The following is a 19,342-nucleotide window of genomic DNA, read 5'->3' on the forward strand; positions in this document are numbered from 1 at the left end:
CTGTAAGTATTTATTAATTATGTTTCGGAATTGGTTGTTGTATAAATTAATTTGATTATGGAAATATTTTTGTCGGATTGCTTTTGTTTTTTTTTTTGTTGAGGCCTAACTAAAAGACTAATTTTTGCTAGGGCCTAAAATTCTATAATTTGTGATTTACTTAATTTTTGTTTGACGATGCGTAAATAAACGTGTATTACAGAAAAAATATGTTTTATTTATCTAAGTACCTACATAGGTATATAACTGTAAAAATAGTACAAAATCTATAGGGAAATAAAAAAAACCCCCGCTAATGCACGTTTAACTGCTGGCTCAAACAAAATAGTGGAAATAATTATAGTAACATTACACGGTACTTGAACAAAATTATACCTAGAAATAACAACATAACGACATGTAATAAACAGTTGCCGGTATACGATTTGGCACACGAGCACTTGGCGCAAATACTTCACGAACTCTGTAGCTCTTACAAGGTTTTTGCTTAAGATACTACTACTTCTTTATTAGAATACCATCTCGTCGTATTTGACTGCTAGAGCTTTCAGTATTGACTCTGTATCGTAGGGAATATCTATAAAAAACATGCAATATTAGTTAATGTTCAGGTTCTGAATATTATAAAAATCGTATTTACTTGGTATCGGATTAAATAATTATTATAATACTAAGTATATTGTACTTGCCTATGTTAATCCATTCGGTGGCATCGTAACCAGAGTCCCTTCTCGATTCGTTAATGCATTCTCGTAAAGCGTGGGTTATACCGTGAGCAGTGCATACTCCCATTTCACCAACAGCTTGAAGCAATAAAATATTCACGTTTTATAAATAAGCTTATCAACTAATAAGTAAGTTATCATATACATTAGACAGGATGCGATCCCCAAGGCGATTTCAACGATATGCCTGGGAATCGTCCCAATGACGAAAAATTCTCATTGATCCTGATATGGATGATAAGTAGAATGGATGTTATCGGATATCTAAATAAATTGTTAAGGAACTTAACATGAAGTTTAATAATAAAAACTTTAATTTGTTTCTAGAACACAAACGTACCTTTTGAGCCAAGGACTCCCTTAACATTCTTGGAATTGTAGAGCAGTTTGACTCTGAAGTCAGCAGGAATGTCTAGAGCTAAAGGTACGTGGTAATTGAGAGAACGGTTCGTCAGGAGTTTGCCTGTTCCCTTATCGTACACCAGCTTCTCAGACGTGAAGTAACCCAGACCTTGCACGTAGCCACCTTCGACCTGAAACACCAAACATGAAATTAATGATATAGCTGAGTATTGTGTGAGAATATCAAATTTCCTTTTGTTTTGTTTTCCGAAGGTTAAGCAACGGGAATAGGTAAGTAGGAACTATTATTTACAAACCTGGCCAATATCGATATTAGGGTTAGCACTCAACCCGACGTCTTCCAAGATATCGACCCTCACAATCTCATATCTTCCGACTAAGCAGTCCAGCTCGACTTCCAATATAGCCACGGCAAATGCACTGTAGTTGGATAAGTCTTCTTCTTTATCTGTCATCATATAAATCGCTGTTAGATCTACTTCTTCCTCCCCTGCTTTCTGGATGATTTCCAGCCACGTTGGGTCTGTCAGCTTCTGCTTGATAGGTTCCAGTCTTTCCTTCAACATCGCGCAAGCCTTAATTATTGAATAGCAGACACTCTCACTTACAATGCTAGACCCTGAGAAGACATTATTAGCTGCCGTAAAAGAGTGATGTGGCAGAACTGATACTGTATCTAATGGAATCCCCAATTCGTAAGCGCAGACTTGAGCTACTTTTGTATTAACTCCTTGTCCCATCTCTACACCTCCAGTGGTAACTGTGACTGTGCCATCTCCTCTGTAAATTGAGACCATGGCACTATAATTTCCGTAGAACTGAACAGGGAAACTCATGACGCTGATTTTGATAGCTTTTTTTATCCAACGATTCGCTCGATTGAACTGTTTGATCTCTTGTTCCCGTTTGACGTAATCACAGTCCTTCTTTAATTCTTCAATGAGTTTAGGTAGGTCGTTATCATCAGTCCTCATATTGGCTATTCTAACTTCAGTCGGATCTTTTTGGACAGCAAAAGCGATGTGTTCCATAATGTGTTCGATACTGGCCATACCTTCGGATGTGCCTGGAAGGGCGATTAGAAGAACATCAAGTAGGTTTCAGCAATATCAAGCTAAATGAGTTTGAAAGTTTTTGAAAGGTTTCTAATTTTTCTGTGAAACCGTTTTGAAAAGTTGAGTTTGAAAATTTAAGTAGGTTATAGGTTAATGGATGATAATTTTCTTAAACTTTGAATTAAATAATAGTAGGTACCTGGGGCTCTAGCAAAACTGTTAGAAGGCAGGTCAGTAAGCACAGACGCAGTCTTCAAGCTGAAGTAGTCAGTGTTGTAACAGTTGGGGAAGCCTCCGACTGTGAAGTCCAGAATGTTTTCGTTGTGTGAACAACCGTCGTCTTCTATAATAGTAGCGTTTAAGTACTGGATCTTGCCATTATCGTCTACACCCACCTGAAGAATTTCATTTTTAATTCGATAGATACCGTCGATTAAACAATGACTTGTGTTGTGACAAGATGAACCTACAGGTAATGGTCAATGTATAAAAAAGGTGATTGATCGTCAGGCTGGTTAGTGATAAGATAACCTGTCACTATAACTATTTATCATAATCTAAATCCTAGAACATAATTATTATGGCTGGCTGCAAATATTTCCTTCTTTCAATTTCAGAGACCTTACGACTAACCTCATAATCGCATTGAGCGGGAAGTCTTCTGCCAGCTATGGTCAAATTCGTCTGTAATGGCAGAATGAAACGACAGGGCTTATTCAACTTGGAAGCTATCAAGGCGCAAGCCGTGGCCGCTTGCACGTTTCGGCTGATTTTGCCGCCAAAACCGCCACCGACTCGGCGAACTTTTACAACAACCCTGAAAATAATAAAATTTAAACTATTAAATTCATAATTTGTTGACTTGGCAAATCCAAAATGCTCTAGAAAACCTTATCTATCTATATCTACTTATATTATATTAATATTGTTCGTCACTTTAACTTACATATCTACATACAGTTTTTACTATTATGATCCGTATTTCTCTAAAAAGGGTTTAGAATAAAAAAAAACTAATTAGCCCGATCTAGTCACTAGTAATTTCTAGTGGATAATATGAAAAGTCCAACGTATTTTTTTTTGTTAAACTACCGTCACTTGCAATTTGATGCTCAGTTCATTATCGGACGCGATAGAGGACAGACGTGTTGTCTTCTGGTCGGGCTACGTTCTTTTTTCGGTGTAAACAATTTATACCTTCGACGGTCATCTTGTGCTCATTGATGTGACAGTGCTAATATGAACTTTGTGGCTGTGATAATTAAAGAACGCTGGAAAACCTATTGTGGCGTAAGACGCTTCCAATTTACCTCATCCAGCGTGCCGTGCGTGACTGGAACTGATATGCTTTCCAGGTGGATTACAGCTGCTAAAGGTAAGTGCAGTTTTTTTATATTCATTGGTTATAACAGTGATAACCCATTATGGTAAAAGCGGATGTAAAATATCATTTTACTATTCTATTTATAATTCATATATACCTATATAGTTTCCCACACACCTAAGCAAATGAAATAATTATACTTATTATCAGCGATTAAACAAATGTTGTAAAGATTACGCACATTAAAACTTTCTCAAACTTAACTTTCTACCGCTACCCAACGTAAAGTTGTATTTTGTTGATTAATGATTATCCTAATGACCGTTGAAGTGTAATATTTTACTTACTTGCTTTCATTGATTCCCAAACACTGCGCAATCGCAATTTGAGTTAGGTCCATCCACTGTGTCGCGTCGTATACTTCCAATCCTTGATCTACTGGTACAACAACCGAAGATATCGGTTCCATATAATAATGATACTGTGCGCCAATCTCGTACACACCTTTGATGACCTTTTTAACGCTTTCTCCTTGACCTTTAGGTTTGATACTAGCTTCGCTTGGTGCGTATCTTTTGTCGTCTTTCTTGGCTTCGTCAATAGTCAGGACTGGTGCAGTATTGCTGACGTTTTTATAAGTAACTTTGACTTTCTTGGCTACACTAGCTGCCAGCTCTTCAGTTTGAGCTACTACGATTGCGACAGGTTGACCGTAAAATTTTACTTTATTATTAGCAAGAATTTCTTCGTCTTCAGTTTGTAGCTGTATGCCTGGCAAGGTGAACGAGTTCTTGCCAGGAATGTCTTTCGCTGTTAAGATTGCTTCGACACCTTCAATGTCCTGTGAATGTTGGGTCCTCTTTGTTATCCATCACCTCTTATGAAAGTAAAATTGCATAATCTGGGGGGGGGGGGGGGTTAAAAGGGCCACATTGAAGCAATTCATCTAAAAAAGCAATATTGAAATTTGAGATTTGCGCATATAAAAGTAGGTAAGTGCGCAATGCAAACAAATGTCAAATAGCAATAGTATTGCTTTTTTAATGAATTGCTTCGATGCGACCTTTTTAACTCTCCTGGAATATTTTATCTACCTACATTACATGATTGTGTAATGGTGTGAGTAGGTAGTAGTGAGTAGTGAGTATTTACACTAAATTATACATTCGGAAGCAAAACAAAAGAAGAGACGGTCGTAATTTTTTCATGCTAACATTGGTATTGCATGCGTATTGGAAATAAAACGATACCACAATGCAGATGTTATTACAGCCGGGGAAAACATATTAAATTTTTACGACGTTATTGGTAACATTTGACTAGGTGTGGTAGGTTATATTCATGAATAAAAAGTGGAATAACCTCGAAAAATTTACTCAAACTGTAACAACAATTAACATGCGTCATTCGAATAACACCTGTTAACAACGCGACAACCACGGAATAGAAGAAAAGAGGATGGAAGGGTCCTATCGCGCATTTTGTATGAGAACCGCTGTCGCCGGTTCAACCCCGCTCTCTTTTACTACTACTCCTGAAAACAGATAACTCTGATAGCTCTGCTTCTTTAATTCCATAGCCACATTACCGGCAATGTTTATTTTATGTAATATGCTGCAATTTTATCATTACTTTTAGTTTTTTTTTTTGATAAATAACTGACCATACTAAGGTTTTTTGCTGTAAGGTTTTTTGATAAGGAGGGATCTCCTTGCATGATAGTCGAGATTTGATTTTTTGCCCTGCAGGGTACAATGTACAAGACGACCTTTTAATATACCGTCGCGGAGCGCCATGTGTCGTAAAGTTTGCGGAGAAATGGCGTGCATACGTAAAAGTTTTAGATACCTTTCCAAAACGTCAAAAGAAGAGACTTCTCTATTATTATTTAACTTATTTTCCGGCAGAGAATAATGCACATTGCGCATCATAATATATTTTTTATTTATAAGATGAAATTGCATTTAGAATCACAAGTCATCTTTTACTATTAATGCACAAGACGGCTTTTAATGCACTATTGGTCAGCAAAAATTTAGTTTCGATCGCCATCGACTCGCAAAGAAGAAGAATGCACTATAGCGGAGCTCCGTAGGTCGTAAAGTTTGCGGACGAGTGGAGTGCTAAGTTGAAGTATGAACTAGTTCATCATACTTGTATGTCGCGCATTTTACGCTCAATTCCCAACGCCTTTCTTCTACTCCGTGGCAACAACAATGCGAGGATCTTTTCCAATAAGATTGGCTATATAAGCCACATGCGAGCACATGAACGTCGTAGTTGAAGCAGTCGCCGTAGCCGAAATCGGCTGGATCGCATCATCATCATCATCAATAACTAAAAAATAAAATTTGATAAACTGGACTGACCTATACCTACTCTAGTTTTTGAAACGTAAACTCAACGTAGGTATGTAGTTGTAGAAACTTACCAAGACATCCGTATAGACTTTATCAACCTCCCCAGAATGTATAGTTGATGGTACAAAAGCACCAAATACTTCATGGGGTAGAGGCGGTATATCGTTAGCAAACTGCGCTTCACCAGCGCTTTGTATCATGGCTTCATACTTAGGAACTGGCTCGTTCAGAGGGTACAGTGTCTTATCAGTCTGAAAGTCCTGGTAACCCTTGGAGACAGGGCGCTTCAGGAGTTGTCCACCAGATCTGTTTCGTGAAGATGGTACGCCTGACGGGCTGATACTTAAGACAAACTAAAATATTGGACAAAAATGATGGTTTTTAAACGTTACTTACGTAAAAAACATTAAATAATAATTATGTTTACTTTTTTAAATACATAATTAATTCCGATATTATAATATCAAACATTACATAACATTATTACATTATTTATTATGAATAAAGAATTGAATTGAATTGAACATCACGCCTGTATCCCCGAAGGGCTAGGCAGAGGTATAAATCATAAATACCCACACCCCGCCAGCTATATTTGAAGTCCCATGTGATGGGGGCAAGGCTTTGCCATTAACCGGGCACCAATCCTGGAAACTACGTGATATCTTTAGTTATTAAATAAGTGTCTCTTCTATTTCTATCATGTGGGTTGTGAGGTGGAGTACCAACCTCATCAACCCTGGTGTCAGGGTTACTATTAAGCCGCCGAAGGCTCCTGACATGGCTCACGTAACGACTACTTACTTACATCAGTAAGTAGTAACCGGGACCAACGGCTTAACATGCCTTCGGAAGCACGGATCTTCTTACTTTCGGACAATTAGGTGGTCAGTTTGTAATGTCCTAACCAAACTAGGGACGACAAAGTATTTTTTGTGATAGGAATCGAACCAAGGACCTCCGGATCGTGAGCCCAACGCTCAACCACTGGACCGCAAAGGTCGTTTTAAATAAGTGTATATCATCCAAACATGAATGTCTACTCATAAAGTAAAATTCAGTGGTTTAGGGCCCGAACCGGGAATCGTACCCGTAACACTACGATGTACCCAAGTCATAAATAAATATTATCATACATAAGTAATACAAAATGTATATTGTTGTCAATATCACTTTTAGATAACTATGTTGTTCATAGATACTTAGGAAGTATTTACTAATTTGTATTGTAAGTACAATAATAAAGAAAGACCTATTGATAGCAATAGGTATACATACTATTTACTATATATAGATTTCTTTTACCTTGTAAAATAGTCCAATAGCTATTTTGAGCCGGCAATCTGGATTTGGTTCAGGAGGATTTTCGCTCGGTACTATTTCTTCCTTCAGAATCTTTATAGCGCATTGCAAAGTATCAGCAGTGAATAAATCCTTTCCTTTTAAGTATTTTTCTGTTTTAATAGCGTGGTTGAAATCAGCTGATATATTCCCGAAGACAATAGTTATTTCGTCTACAATTCTTCCGTTCAATTTAAGTACAAACGCTGCATTGACGAGAGCCAGGGAATTTTGATGGCGCGGCATAATCTGAAAATAATTCGATGCAAATCATTCAATTCAATATACATATGAGGCGTAGGTACCTACTTATTTTACACGTAGATTATTTAACAAGTTCTGCTAAAAGTATGCTCGGAATTTATATTGGGTAGTGAGTGGTAGGAGACAAAGATGAATAAAACTGAGAGCTTTGTGAAAAAGCATTCACTTTTACAAACATTTGAGAAAGGGATGCTTAGATGGTTCGGACATGTAGAGAGAATAAATGAAAGTAGACTTATGAAATAGATTTATTATGCGAGTGTGAGTGATAGTGTCGAAAGAGGCCTAGGCGTACAGTCATGAGCAATATAATGTACCCACTTTAGGACTCTGTCGCACTAATATATTTGACATTTAGTGAGACTTACAGTTCAATTTGTCAAAAAAAATAATGTGACGTGGTACCAAAGTGTATACATATTAATTCTCGTGACCGTACATACCGTGGTCAAACTCAGTATATTTTAAAGAAAACCAAATCAAGAGTAGGTACTTACTCTAAACCGACGATCAAGCGACGATGAGAGTGGAAGAAGCGAAAATAGTGTGTCAGGATCGTGTAGTAAATGGACTTACTACCTCAACTGTATGAGCACCTTAACTCACCTTATAAGTCCTGAGTGTGTGTGAAGTGCTCATTGGTGGTAATTCTATATTCACCATCAGAGCTCCAACCATATCGTACTTTAGAAATTCGAGCATTGTCAAAGTATTCCTATTACCATTTTTACGACCTAGAATGAATAAAAGTTGGTGTACTCAGTATTTAATACCACTTTGAATTTGTGCGTCAATAAGAAAGAAAGAAAGAAAGAAACATTTATTATTTAGGACACCACAGACACGGATTACATATATATACATTATAATGACATCACATCAGAACAATACAGGGTGTTAGTGACATCGTAACGAAAACTTTGAGGGATGATTCAAACCATGATTCTGAATTGATATCAAGTAGAATTTTACGTCGCAAAAGTATGGTACTTATAAAAAAAAAACACTAAAATTTTCATGAATTTTCCGACAGGATAATCCACTTGATATGTCAACTCAGGATCATGGTCTGAATTTTCCCAAAGAAATTTCCCATAAATATGTATGACACGTGTTTTCACTTTGCTAAACTGCGAAATTCATATTAGGTAGGTATTTTAATTGGTTGAAAAATTGTTACACTCACGAATTGTAACATCGGCGCCAATAGCGGTTAGAAGCAGAAATACGTCGGATTGGTAATCCGGCATCGCATGTTTGACCATCAGATTACCGGCTAAAGAACCAATCTGTAAACGAAATAATAGGCATTCTTATAGCGTTCATGCAGAAGCGTTCGCATAGCACGCGAATTTAATTGAAGTGCTGTATAATGCTCTGTGCAAACGCCTACCATTAACTCTTTTTCTTGACGTGACTTGTTGTAGATTTAGGCGACTTAGATGTAGACGTGAATTGCTTGTAGGGTACTTTAAGCCGTTGGTCCCGGCTATTAGCCGTAAAAACAACTCCACCAACCCGCATTGGAGCAGCGTGGTGGAGTATGCTCCATACCCCATCCGGTTGATTCAGGGGAGGCCTGTGCCCAGCAGTGGGACATATATAGGCTGTTTATGTTATGTATGTTGTCTCAATTTTTTATTCGTATTGAAATTTATTGCAAGAAATCGAGGGTTTGTTGAAGAGAAACACATCAGAATGTATTTTTTCAAAAAGTTGATTAGGGTGGTTTTTATTATAAGTTGGCGATACGATAATAAAATAATAGGACGCAAGGCAAGAGGGAAACCACTGCTCTATTTTCCCTAAAAAAAGTAGCATGGAAATGCTGCACCGACAAGAGCGTGGCTCTTAAATTGATGATGATGATGGCGATACGATATAACTCTACAGGACTTTCCATGTCTCTTACCTTTCTCACAGGCATATGGGCAACAAGATCTAGATGTTTAGCAACCTCGGCCAAATATCCAAACTCGTCACTCCTTGATTTTGCAGTGTCTTTGAACAAGGTTATACAATCTTCCAAGGACATATTAGCTCCTATAACAAGGTTCTGGTCGAACTTATACAGTTTCAGTGACGTCACTTCACTAATATCTATCAAAACGCGCGGATATTCGAAGTTTTCATAAACACCTGAAAAAATATAATAGTAACTAGTAAGTACGTTTGTATATTACTGTTATTTGCTTACCAATGTTTTGAAGCAGGCTGTTTAAATACGCGCATTTATAAAACTTCACTTGTACCTATGCAAATTAACAAAATGAGCCAAATGTTTTGGTATAAATACATTATTAACATATATTAAAACAAAAGACAACTCAATATTCGAATAAAATATTAAATATAAGTAAGACACTTTTACGCTTTTCAGCTAATTACAACTAACTACTACAGTAAGATGAGGAGCTCGGTGGCGCAGCGGCAAACGCGCTCGGTCTGTGATTGTTGAAGTTAAGCAACTTTCGCAAAGGCCGGTCATAGGATGGGTGACCACATAAAAAAGTTTTCATCTCGAGCTCCTCCGTGCTTCGGAAGGCACGTTAATCCGTTGGTCCCGGCTGCATTAGCAGTCGTTAATAACCACCAATCCGGTCCTGGGCCCGCGTGGTGGTTCAAGGCCCGATCTCCCTATCCATCCATAGGGAAGGCCCGTGCCCCAGCAGTGGGGACGTTAATAAGCTGGCGATGATGATGACTACAGAAAAGGGTTTTATTGTAGGTTTGCTTCAGATGGCATGAATAACTTGGATGGATGAATAAACGGGGAATAGAGAGAACTCTCACCTAGACAACAGGCCTGTGGGTGCCCAGTTGGGTTATAGAAAAGGGGCTAAAAATATTTGGTATTTTCAACGTCGTTGAATTTTAATTAGGTACGAAATAGAGTAGCGTGATTATAATAGCGTAGTTTCCAATTAGTGAAATCGCTTACTCTTTACCAATCGTCAAAACGTGAAATTACTATGGAATTTATATGAAGCAACCTGTGACGTCATAGAAAAACGTGACAAAATGTCGCTTTTATTATTAAATTTTTCTTTATTAAAATTCATGAATAAGTTATGTTTTTTGTCATCTTTAGATCTGTCTTTGTTTAGTAATCAGAATTTCATAATTTATTTTTGACCTAGAAAACTATACCCAATTGTGTTTTGAACTGCACAGACAAATGACAGACGCGACGCAGATTAATTTCTTAAGTAATTTCTCGCTGTACTTACCTTTAGCAGTATTCCCGTCGACAAACATATACGAATCTTCACCATACTTGTCCAGGATATCAAAAATCTCTTCCTCATCATAAACCTTATAGAACATTGTCTTTCCAAAATTTAGTGCTATAGTTTTTTCTACTTTCATCTTCACATCACTAATGACACACCAGTCGTCTTCAATGCTTTTTGTTGAGCATTTTCTTTGGCAGTTTTTCTTGGTCTTAGTGCAAACAGTGAGGTCTTCCAGGTCTTGGATTTTCTGACAAAGATGCGGACTCGCGTCCACTGCATATGATTTTACAGTGTCCATGATTGGTCTGAAGCCTGTGCACCTGCAGGTGTTGCAGGCGAAAGCCTTTTCCATTTCTTCCATCGTCAGATGCTTGTCTTTCAAGCTGGAAACGAACACATTTTTAGGATTTTCGTCATCACTTTGATCATCATGTCTCTTGAACTTCATTTCCATCGAAAGTTACTACCGTATCAAACAGAGGGTCTAAAAAGGCTACATGAATGTTTGAATGCGGCGTTTATAAACTCTGAGTTTTAGGTATATTTGTAAAGAAATGCTTTGGGTTTTCCAAGTTTATAGAGGTACTCGTATATAATCTACCTTTATGACATTCAGCGAATTCTGAGCTATCTGCAGATACATTCTATTCGATACGTATATATAGACTACAATTCAGAATTGAAATTTTCGGGTTCTAAGGCACTAAATTCGACTTTTTGACTTTGAATTCATATTTGGAACATAGATCTATAAATTGTTATCACGAGTTTTGCCTGTAGCGTAATGCTATATTATGTTCGAATTTCAAAGAACAAGAATAAAATTAATTTATTGCCAGTAACAGTTTCAATTTTTTTTAAGAACTTATTAGGTATATTATGAATACGGGCAAAAGGAAATGGCTCAGCTTGTGCTGTGATGGAGCTATGCTATAAGGCACCACCCGCGCTGGTCACCTGTCAGGCGAATAAGGATACAATACGCTATAAAACCTACAACAACTCCAGATTTGCACGGGATTTGACTCCGCAGCTCTTTCCAAGTTGGGATGAGCAGTCTTGTCAATGCGTTTTTTTTACCTGTAACGTCAGTATGCGGTCTAACCTGTTCAAATGCATGACCCATCCGGGCGTGCAGTAGCCACACTGCGTCGCGTTGAAAACTGCCACTCTCTTCTGGATCTCATCATAGCCGTCCAGCCGGTTGCCGACTCCCTCGATAGTGGTGATTTCCCAATCATTGCAAGAGAACACTAATACTAGACACTGGAAGAATTGGAAATATTTTCAATCGGATGGGAAATATCTTCACCAACTTACACAGGGGCAATGTGGTGGAGTACCGCCTCCGTTTGATATGGGGGGGGGGGGGGGTGTGACGTACTGTGATTGAGTTAATTGAGGAGATGCCTGTGTCCAGGTCTAGTAATGGGACGTATATCAGACTGGTATATAATATTGTGGACAGAGAGTTTTACGTAGATAGTGGCCTCGATTCCTGCAGCCACCTCCTAATTTTATTTTAAATTACACCTGTCATTTTCTTATCCGACGAAAAGGTAAAGGACGGATGATTGTCAATTTTAAAATGAATGAGGAAATTAATGACCAACCCGGGTGACTAAAATAGGCATTGCGCTGATGTAACTCGTTGGGCGTGTGCTGGCGACTTAATTCAGTTTGGTTATTAGCCAATGTAAAATTTTTAGAGTGTTGTTTTTCTGTCTAAAATTGACGTGTGTTCCATAAATTTTATGCCTGTCGATTACCCGTCCCTTTCTTTTTCGGCGGATAAGAAATTGACAGGTATAACTTAATATTAAATTAGACGGTGTGTATTGGAATCAGCACCAGATTCTTCATCTTTTCCTCACCTGAACGAGATCGTTATAAGCGATAAGGCTGCCAATTCCCAATAAGTAGATAAGCCTCTTTATACCTATTTATTAGGTGCAAGGTGCAATCCGCCCACCACTGCCCTATTTTTCCCTAAAAAAGTAGCATGGGAATGCTACACCGACAAGAGTGTGGCTCTTAAATTGATGATGAAGGTGAAATCAATTATAGTTTGGCGGCGAGGGTGTGCTGCCGTCAAAGGATGTTTTCGGGGTATCGAACAGAGCATAGTACCCCGCTAGCCACAAGTTGGTAGTGTGACTAGGGATCGACGATCCAATAGTGTTGTGTTGGAAGTTGTATATATGCGTCTTGCTGTGTAAACTTCGATACCGCGTTTCACGACCGCTTGAAGACTGCATTATTGAATGTGGCGCCATCTGTTGCATGTGAGCGGAACTAGGTGGCCAACTAGTTGGGTCCGCTACAATAGTGTAGGTACCTATATTTGGTAACCAGATAAATAATTACTCACGTTATTTTACGATACACACACGCACACACACACACACAAACGATACGTAGGTCTAACAGAAAGCCTGGTGAGGTGCAGTAGGTACTTAGTTCATCTTGAGATAAATGTACCTCTGATTACCCTCTTGGGATATAGTCTTGAACTTCATCACTAGAGCCACGCACTTATCGGTGTAACATTCTCCATGCTACTTTTTTAGAGAAAAATAGGGCAGCGGTTTTCCTCTAGCCTTCCGCCCCGCAGTACTCAGTCTGACGAGAGTGGAATGGCGCCCAGAGTAGTCTATTTCAAAGCCGTACTAGGTCTCCTGTCTTCCGCCAGGAGAATAGTACTTGTGTGAATAGTACTGACAGTTACGGCTGCCCTCTGTCAGGTTCCAGGTTACAATTCCTGTGACCTGCCCCTTCCGTCCTGCATCATTGCCGTACCGAGTTCGAGGCTTGAGTTTATGTTATGTTATGTGAAAAACTCACGGAATTGACAGAGAAAGTCTCGATCTTCCCGCTGGGTTGTCGGCGCGCGCGCACCATCACGACGCATGCGCCGCAGCCGCCTTCATGGCACATCGCCTTGGTGCCGGGCAGCGCGAGAGTGTAACGTATATAGGCATTCAGTGACGTCTCTCGAGCTAGTGTTGTTGTCACTGGAATAAAAACGTGATGAAAAGTAGAGCATAAGTACCTTACTACTTCTTCTACTCTCGTGTGGGTTGTGAGGTGGATTACCAACCTCATCAACCCTGGTGTCAGTGTTATTATTTAGCCACCAAAGGCCCCTGACATGACTCATGTAACGACTATTTACTTACATGTGTTAGTAGTAACCGGGACCAACGGCTTAACGTGCCTTCCGAAGCATGGATCATCTTACTTTCGGACAATCAGGTGATCAACCTGTAATGTCCTAGCCAAACTAGGGATCACGAAGTATTTTTTTTGATATTTCCCCACCGGGATTCGAACCCGGGACCTCCGGATCGTGAGCCTAACGCTCAACCACTGGACCACGGAGGCCGTACCTTAGTACTGTGATGTGTATTATTTGAATTTTGTATTTCGAATTCGTTTAGAAGACGTCGGTTGTTTTTCGGCGGATTGAGGCACAAAGGGAGTTTTGGGGCCAATGACAGTCGAGACTGGGTCACACATTTGGGCTATTTTTCGTCTTCGCAAGTCCGTCAGACTTTCGGCAGACGTTTGCTCTTTTTGTCATTATAATCGAAGCAATTTCTGTTCATTAAAAGTTTACTGCAATTTACTTTGTACCTTATATTTAATTCCTAAAGCCGATTCGTATACGTATACGTACACCTATACTTATCGCCTTATGACAGTACCCTGTAGGTACTACTAACTGAGGGGAGTCGATGCAATTACTTCTATACGGGATTAGGAGCGAATAAAAATCAAACGACGTGTTAAGCAGTTTATATTCTCAGACAAGTCTAAAAATCGACAAAGGTTAATTGTCATTCCCACGAGATTTATTGTTGGTTTGCCTTAGGTGACATTAACTACTTGGCTGGAGAAAAGGACAGACAACAGGCCTGAGGGTGCCCAGTTCGGTGCATGGATGCATGTAATATGACGGGTAGACTGACGGATTGTACTTATTATTACTAAGTATCATCATCATCAGCCCATTAACCACTGCTGGGGCACGGGCCTTCCCTATGGATGGATAGGGAGATCGGGCCTTAAACCACCACGCGGGCCCAGTGCGGATTGGTGGTTATTAACGACTGCTAATGCAGCCGGGACCAACGGCTTAACGTGCCTTCCGAAGCACGGAGGAGCTCGAGATGAAAACTTTTTTTTTGTGGTCACCCATCCTATGACCGGCCTCTGCGAAAGTTGCTTTACTTCAACAATCGCAGACCGAGCGCGTTTACCGCTGCGCCACCGAGCTCCTCAACTATTACTAAGTATACATCTCATCATTTCCCTAGCATTATCTCGTTTGTCACAGGGTCCGCCTACCTAACCTGAAGATTTGACAGGTCCGGTTTTTAACAGAAGCTGAAGCTGAAGCAGACAGCTTGTCTGCTTCCAACCCGCGAAGGGAAAACCAGCCCAATACAGGTTAGGTCACATACCTCCGAAAATGCATTTCTCGGGAATGTGATAATCATTTATGATACAAACATTAATTCAAAAACAAATTAAGGTTGTTGCCTGCGCTGGATTCGAACCTGCAACCTCAAAGTGAGAGGCAATAGCGTTCTATGAACTGAGCTACCACGGCTCACTAACGCGGCTCATCGCTTACTAATAATAGTTCAGCAGAGTCTCAAACCATAACATGGAATGCGTCACCATAAATATGTACTTATTTTGTAGTGTAGTAAAATTACTTATTTGGTGTTCAATTTATACACACGGTTAATAATAACCATCGATGTGAACAGAGGTGTTTAAGTACTTTGTCGTGAAGGAAGACGATTTACGTCAGAAAACCTTCAAAGGCTTGTGTACTTCATACAAATATTTCCAATAAATGGGTAGTTTCCTAGGTTAAAAATAAATTATGAAATTCTGATTACTAAATAAAAACAGGGGGGTTAAAATGGCCCCATCGAAGCAGTTTGACTGTTGTTTGCATTGCGCACTTACTTTTATAAGCGCAAATGTCAAATTGCAATATTGCCTTTTAAGATTAATTGCTTCGATGTGGCCATTTTAACCCCCCAGATCTAAGGTGACACAAAACGTTTTCTTTTCTCTATTTAACTTATTTATGAATTTTATAAAAGCAAAATGTAATAATAAGTGCGACATTTTATCACTTTTTTCTATGACATCACAGGTTGCTTTTTCATACACATAGTAATTTCGGGATTTGACGTTTAGTAAAAGTAACTGATTTGACTAGTTAGAAACTACCCTATTGTCTGTCTTCTTTTTTTAAATAATCGTGATAAGTAAGTACGTAATAAGGCTTTTTGGCGGGAAACGGGAACGGGATAGTTGCTTTCTTCATTGAATAATCTAAATAATTAATACGAAGTGGTGTTTTGTGGTTAATGATCGCATTAAGTTAGTCGGAAGAAATTCGCGAGTGTTATTATATAGGAGTATTCAATAAACAAAGTGTATCTGCCTATTTTCGCTTCGTGCCGGGAAGCCGCTTCATAACTCGAAAGTTTATGCGGACTTTTGAGTTAATTCGTTTGGGGTTCGGAGTAGGAGTCTACTCTGAGGGTGGGGGCTTAGGTTTCATCATCATCATCTTTCATCATTTCATCAATCATCAAGAAAAAAAATACGTAAGACATGGCTGTATGGGCATAGTTCCCTTTGCCTTACCCTTCGGGGAAAACCAAAACAAAAAAAAAGTACGTAATAAATGTCTTTGAAATAAATAGTTCTATATCAATAAAGAGGCGTCACAAGCAATGACATAAAATTGTAACTTTGTAAAAAAAGTTATTAAGTACTTACCTAGAAGGTTAGTGATTATTTAGAAGATTATGAATGCGTGGGATTAACTATCTGGGAACTGATATTAGGCAGCCAAATTACTAAATTGTATAACAATATTTTATGTTTATTTAAAGAACATCTAAGGCCCTGTGCTAAGGTTTTTCTTGCAGTTTCTTTTCCCCGGCTATACATGCTGTGAGAAGCTGTAGTAATTTTAGACGGATGAGACGTTCGTTATGTCAAAAAATGTCGATTCAAAATGCAACTAAGTATGTTGCTTACTGAATTATTGAATTTGAATATAAAGGCTTCCTACACATTTTCGGGGTATTAGAATCTCTTTTCATACTGACTTAGCTAGATTACCTAACATAGCTCCTTAATTATTAGGACTAGTTTCTACTAGTCTTAGCACCGTATTATTCCTTATTGTACGGCACCGTGGAGCAATAAGAGTGCTGGAAATACCTTTTGAGGTATTTGAATTTAGATTAGTCCACCAGAAAGTCAGCAGGGTCCGACGAAATTGAAAACTAGAGGCACCACTGGGACCGGATTTTGATTAGGTACACTGCACTGCAGTAAAAACCTACTAACATAGTAAATGCCGCCATATAAAATAGGTACCTACATCCATGACAACTTAGTCAAATGAGATACTTTTTACGAAAGGTACCTTCTTATATCATACATAAACTCACGCCCGTATTCCCCGAAGGGGTGGGCAGAACTACAAATAATCAAGAAACTATTTGCAGCCACTTTTGATAACTCCTAAGGTGGATAATGATAAACCGTACGATGATAGGGGATCGGCCTATCGCTCTTACAGATGATCCATCATGTTCGACAGAACTCTGTCCCTTTGTCGCCTTTTACGACATGCACGGGAAGATAGGCACTTATAAGTTATTACATATTGTCATAAAACGGGCAAAGGAAACGGTAAAGTGGCCGGTTTAAAGTAAATTATAATAATAACCCGGTTGGAGGCCTCAGCTCACATCATACTTAACCAATCATAAACAAGGCATTTGCCTAAGTACGAAAAGTTGAGAGACTACGAATAATGAAAACGCAAAGTTACAAGTTGATTATACAACTAATATAAATATAATAACAATAAAATACACCATAATACCTACTACAATTTGGAGCAACCTTGATTTTATTCAAAAAGTAATTATTTTACACTGAAGTGCTTGTTATAGAGCGGTATTTCGAATCAAATGTGTCCTGAATTTGAACACTCCTATATCCTCCATAGAATTACAAGCAGTAGGAATTTAGTTTTTTTTAGAGAATTTAATCGTTATAATACTTAATCGTTATGTTTTGTAAGGATTATCAGATAAATATTTTTTTCTACTCCTCTACTTTAATCTGGCATTTAAATAACCAAAAAGTCTAATATAAGTACATACATAATTAAACTCTTTGAAAAAGTGTACGCTCTATGGCCTATAAAAGCATTGTTTACAAAGTGTAACTGTACTATAATGTCGCCAAAAAAGCATTGTTGTTGTTTTTTTTTTTTTTGACCTGGAAACTGGCACCTTTACTTTGTTTGGTGCCATAGATATACTATAAAAAAAAAGTATACATTTGCCGCCATTTTCCCGCGCGTTGGAAAATAAATTGGAAAATTTTTGTGTTTCGTTTAAAATTACGTCGTCGTAGAAAAAGTATTGTATGCAACGTTGTATAACTAGGTCAAAAAATGCTCGTGGCGTCTCTTATTGCGATGTTCGCCAAGGCTCACATCGCAACTCACGCCACTCGCATTTTTTGACCCTTCTTATACAACTGTTGCATAAAATACTATAAAATACGTGTATTAAAAACAAATAAATTATGACCTTTTACAGTGAGTATTATTTGACGATTTTATTCTTAATACCTATATTATGTTCCAAATTCAAATTTGAAGTGAACAAAAATTCACAAATGTTTTGTTTTTTGATAAGAAGCAAATTAGCATAATCGTAAACAATACTGCTTGGCATAGGACGATTCATTCTTAATAATATTAGAGGTATGTTCCAAATTCAAATTTTTAGTGAACAAAAAAATCGTTTTTTTGATAAGAAGTATAATAATTATCATCATAACCGTAAATAATACTGCTTAGCATAGGCTTAGCGAATAAATGAGGTTCGTTTATATATTTATAGAAAATACCTATATAAGCTTAGTCTGTATATGTTTATTGTAGCAAAGGTCCCTTTTTAATCACCGAAAGAGGTAAACGGATCACTTCCCGGACGAACGGAACGAATTCCTTACCACGCTATTAGGTACCACTGTGAATTTGTAGGAAAAGTATGTTTTTTGAATCGAACCAACCAGAAATTGAACAGGGAACAACACCACATAAGTCATATAAAGTGAAATAAATGAGGAAAAAATATATTATGTTCGAATTCATGTTTGAAATAATCCCCGTTTTTTTAGGAGTCTGTTTAGTCTATGCTTAGTTTAGTTTATTCTTGTATGTATAGTATATAAATAAATAGTGTTGAAATCTTACAACATCACTGAACCTACCTGAACATTTTTTCCCATTGACCGTGAATTCTATACAAGACATTTTTGTTTCACCGTGCGATTGTAACTGACGACGCAGTTTTGTTACTGATCGTTTTATATTTTGGAGTAGTTCTCTGTTAGTACGGTCACGAGTACTAATAATACGTATACACTTTGAAACCATGCCACATTAACTTTTTTGCAAATGAAACCGTAAGTCTCATTAAATGTCAAATATGATGGTGCGACGAGGTTCTAAAGTGGGTACATGATATTGTTCATGACTGTACATACATTAGGAGTCATAATGTACTACAGCGTTCCAGTGTGTTGTCATAATGTTGGTCTTCTT

At 38.2% G+C, this 19,342-nt stretch overlaps 1 protein-coding gene across 1 annotated transcript; it reads right to left on the reverse strand.

The window, feature by feature from the left end:
- Window positions 1–202: 202 nt before the first annotated feature.
- LOC126373278 (uncharacterized) lies at window positions 203–19,086 on the reverse strand. The gene is made up of 16 exons (XM_050019355.1): window positions 19,009–19,086; window positions 13,513–13,682; window positions 11,774–11,934; window positions 10,663–11,051; window positions 9,345–9,571; window positions 8,619–8,721; window positions 8,039–8,166; window positions 7,133–7,417; window positions 5,899–6,180; window positions 3,815–4,308; window positions 2,777–2,960; window positions 2,343–2,538; window positions 1,385–2,154; window positions 1,066–1,258; window positions 690–803; window positions 203–577 (listed from the first exon to the last, which is right to left on the reverse strand). Exons 1-16 carry the CDS (start codon window positions 19,049–19,051, stop codon window positions 510–512), a joined length of 3,807 nt encoding a protein of 1,268 aa, XP_049875312.1. The 5' UTR covers window positions 19,052–19,086; the 3' UTR covers window positions 203–509.
- Window positions 19,087–19,342: the final 256 nt, after the last annotated feature.

This window comes from Pectinophora gossypiella, chromosome 15, assembly GCF_024362695.1.
Source record: "Pectinophora gossypiella chromosome 15, ilPecGoss1.1, whole genome shotgun sequence".
In the NCBI taxonomy this organism is placed as follows: domain Eukaryota; kingdom Metazoa; phylum Arthropoda; class Insecta; order Lepidoptera; family Gelechiidae; genus Pectinophora; species Pectinophora gossypiella.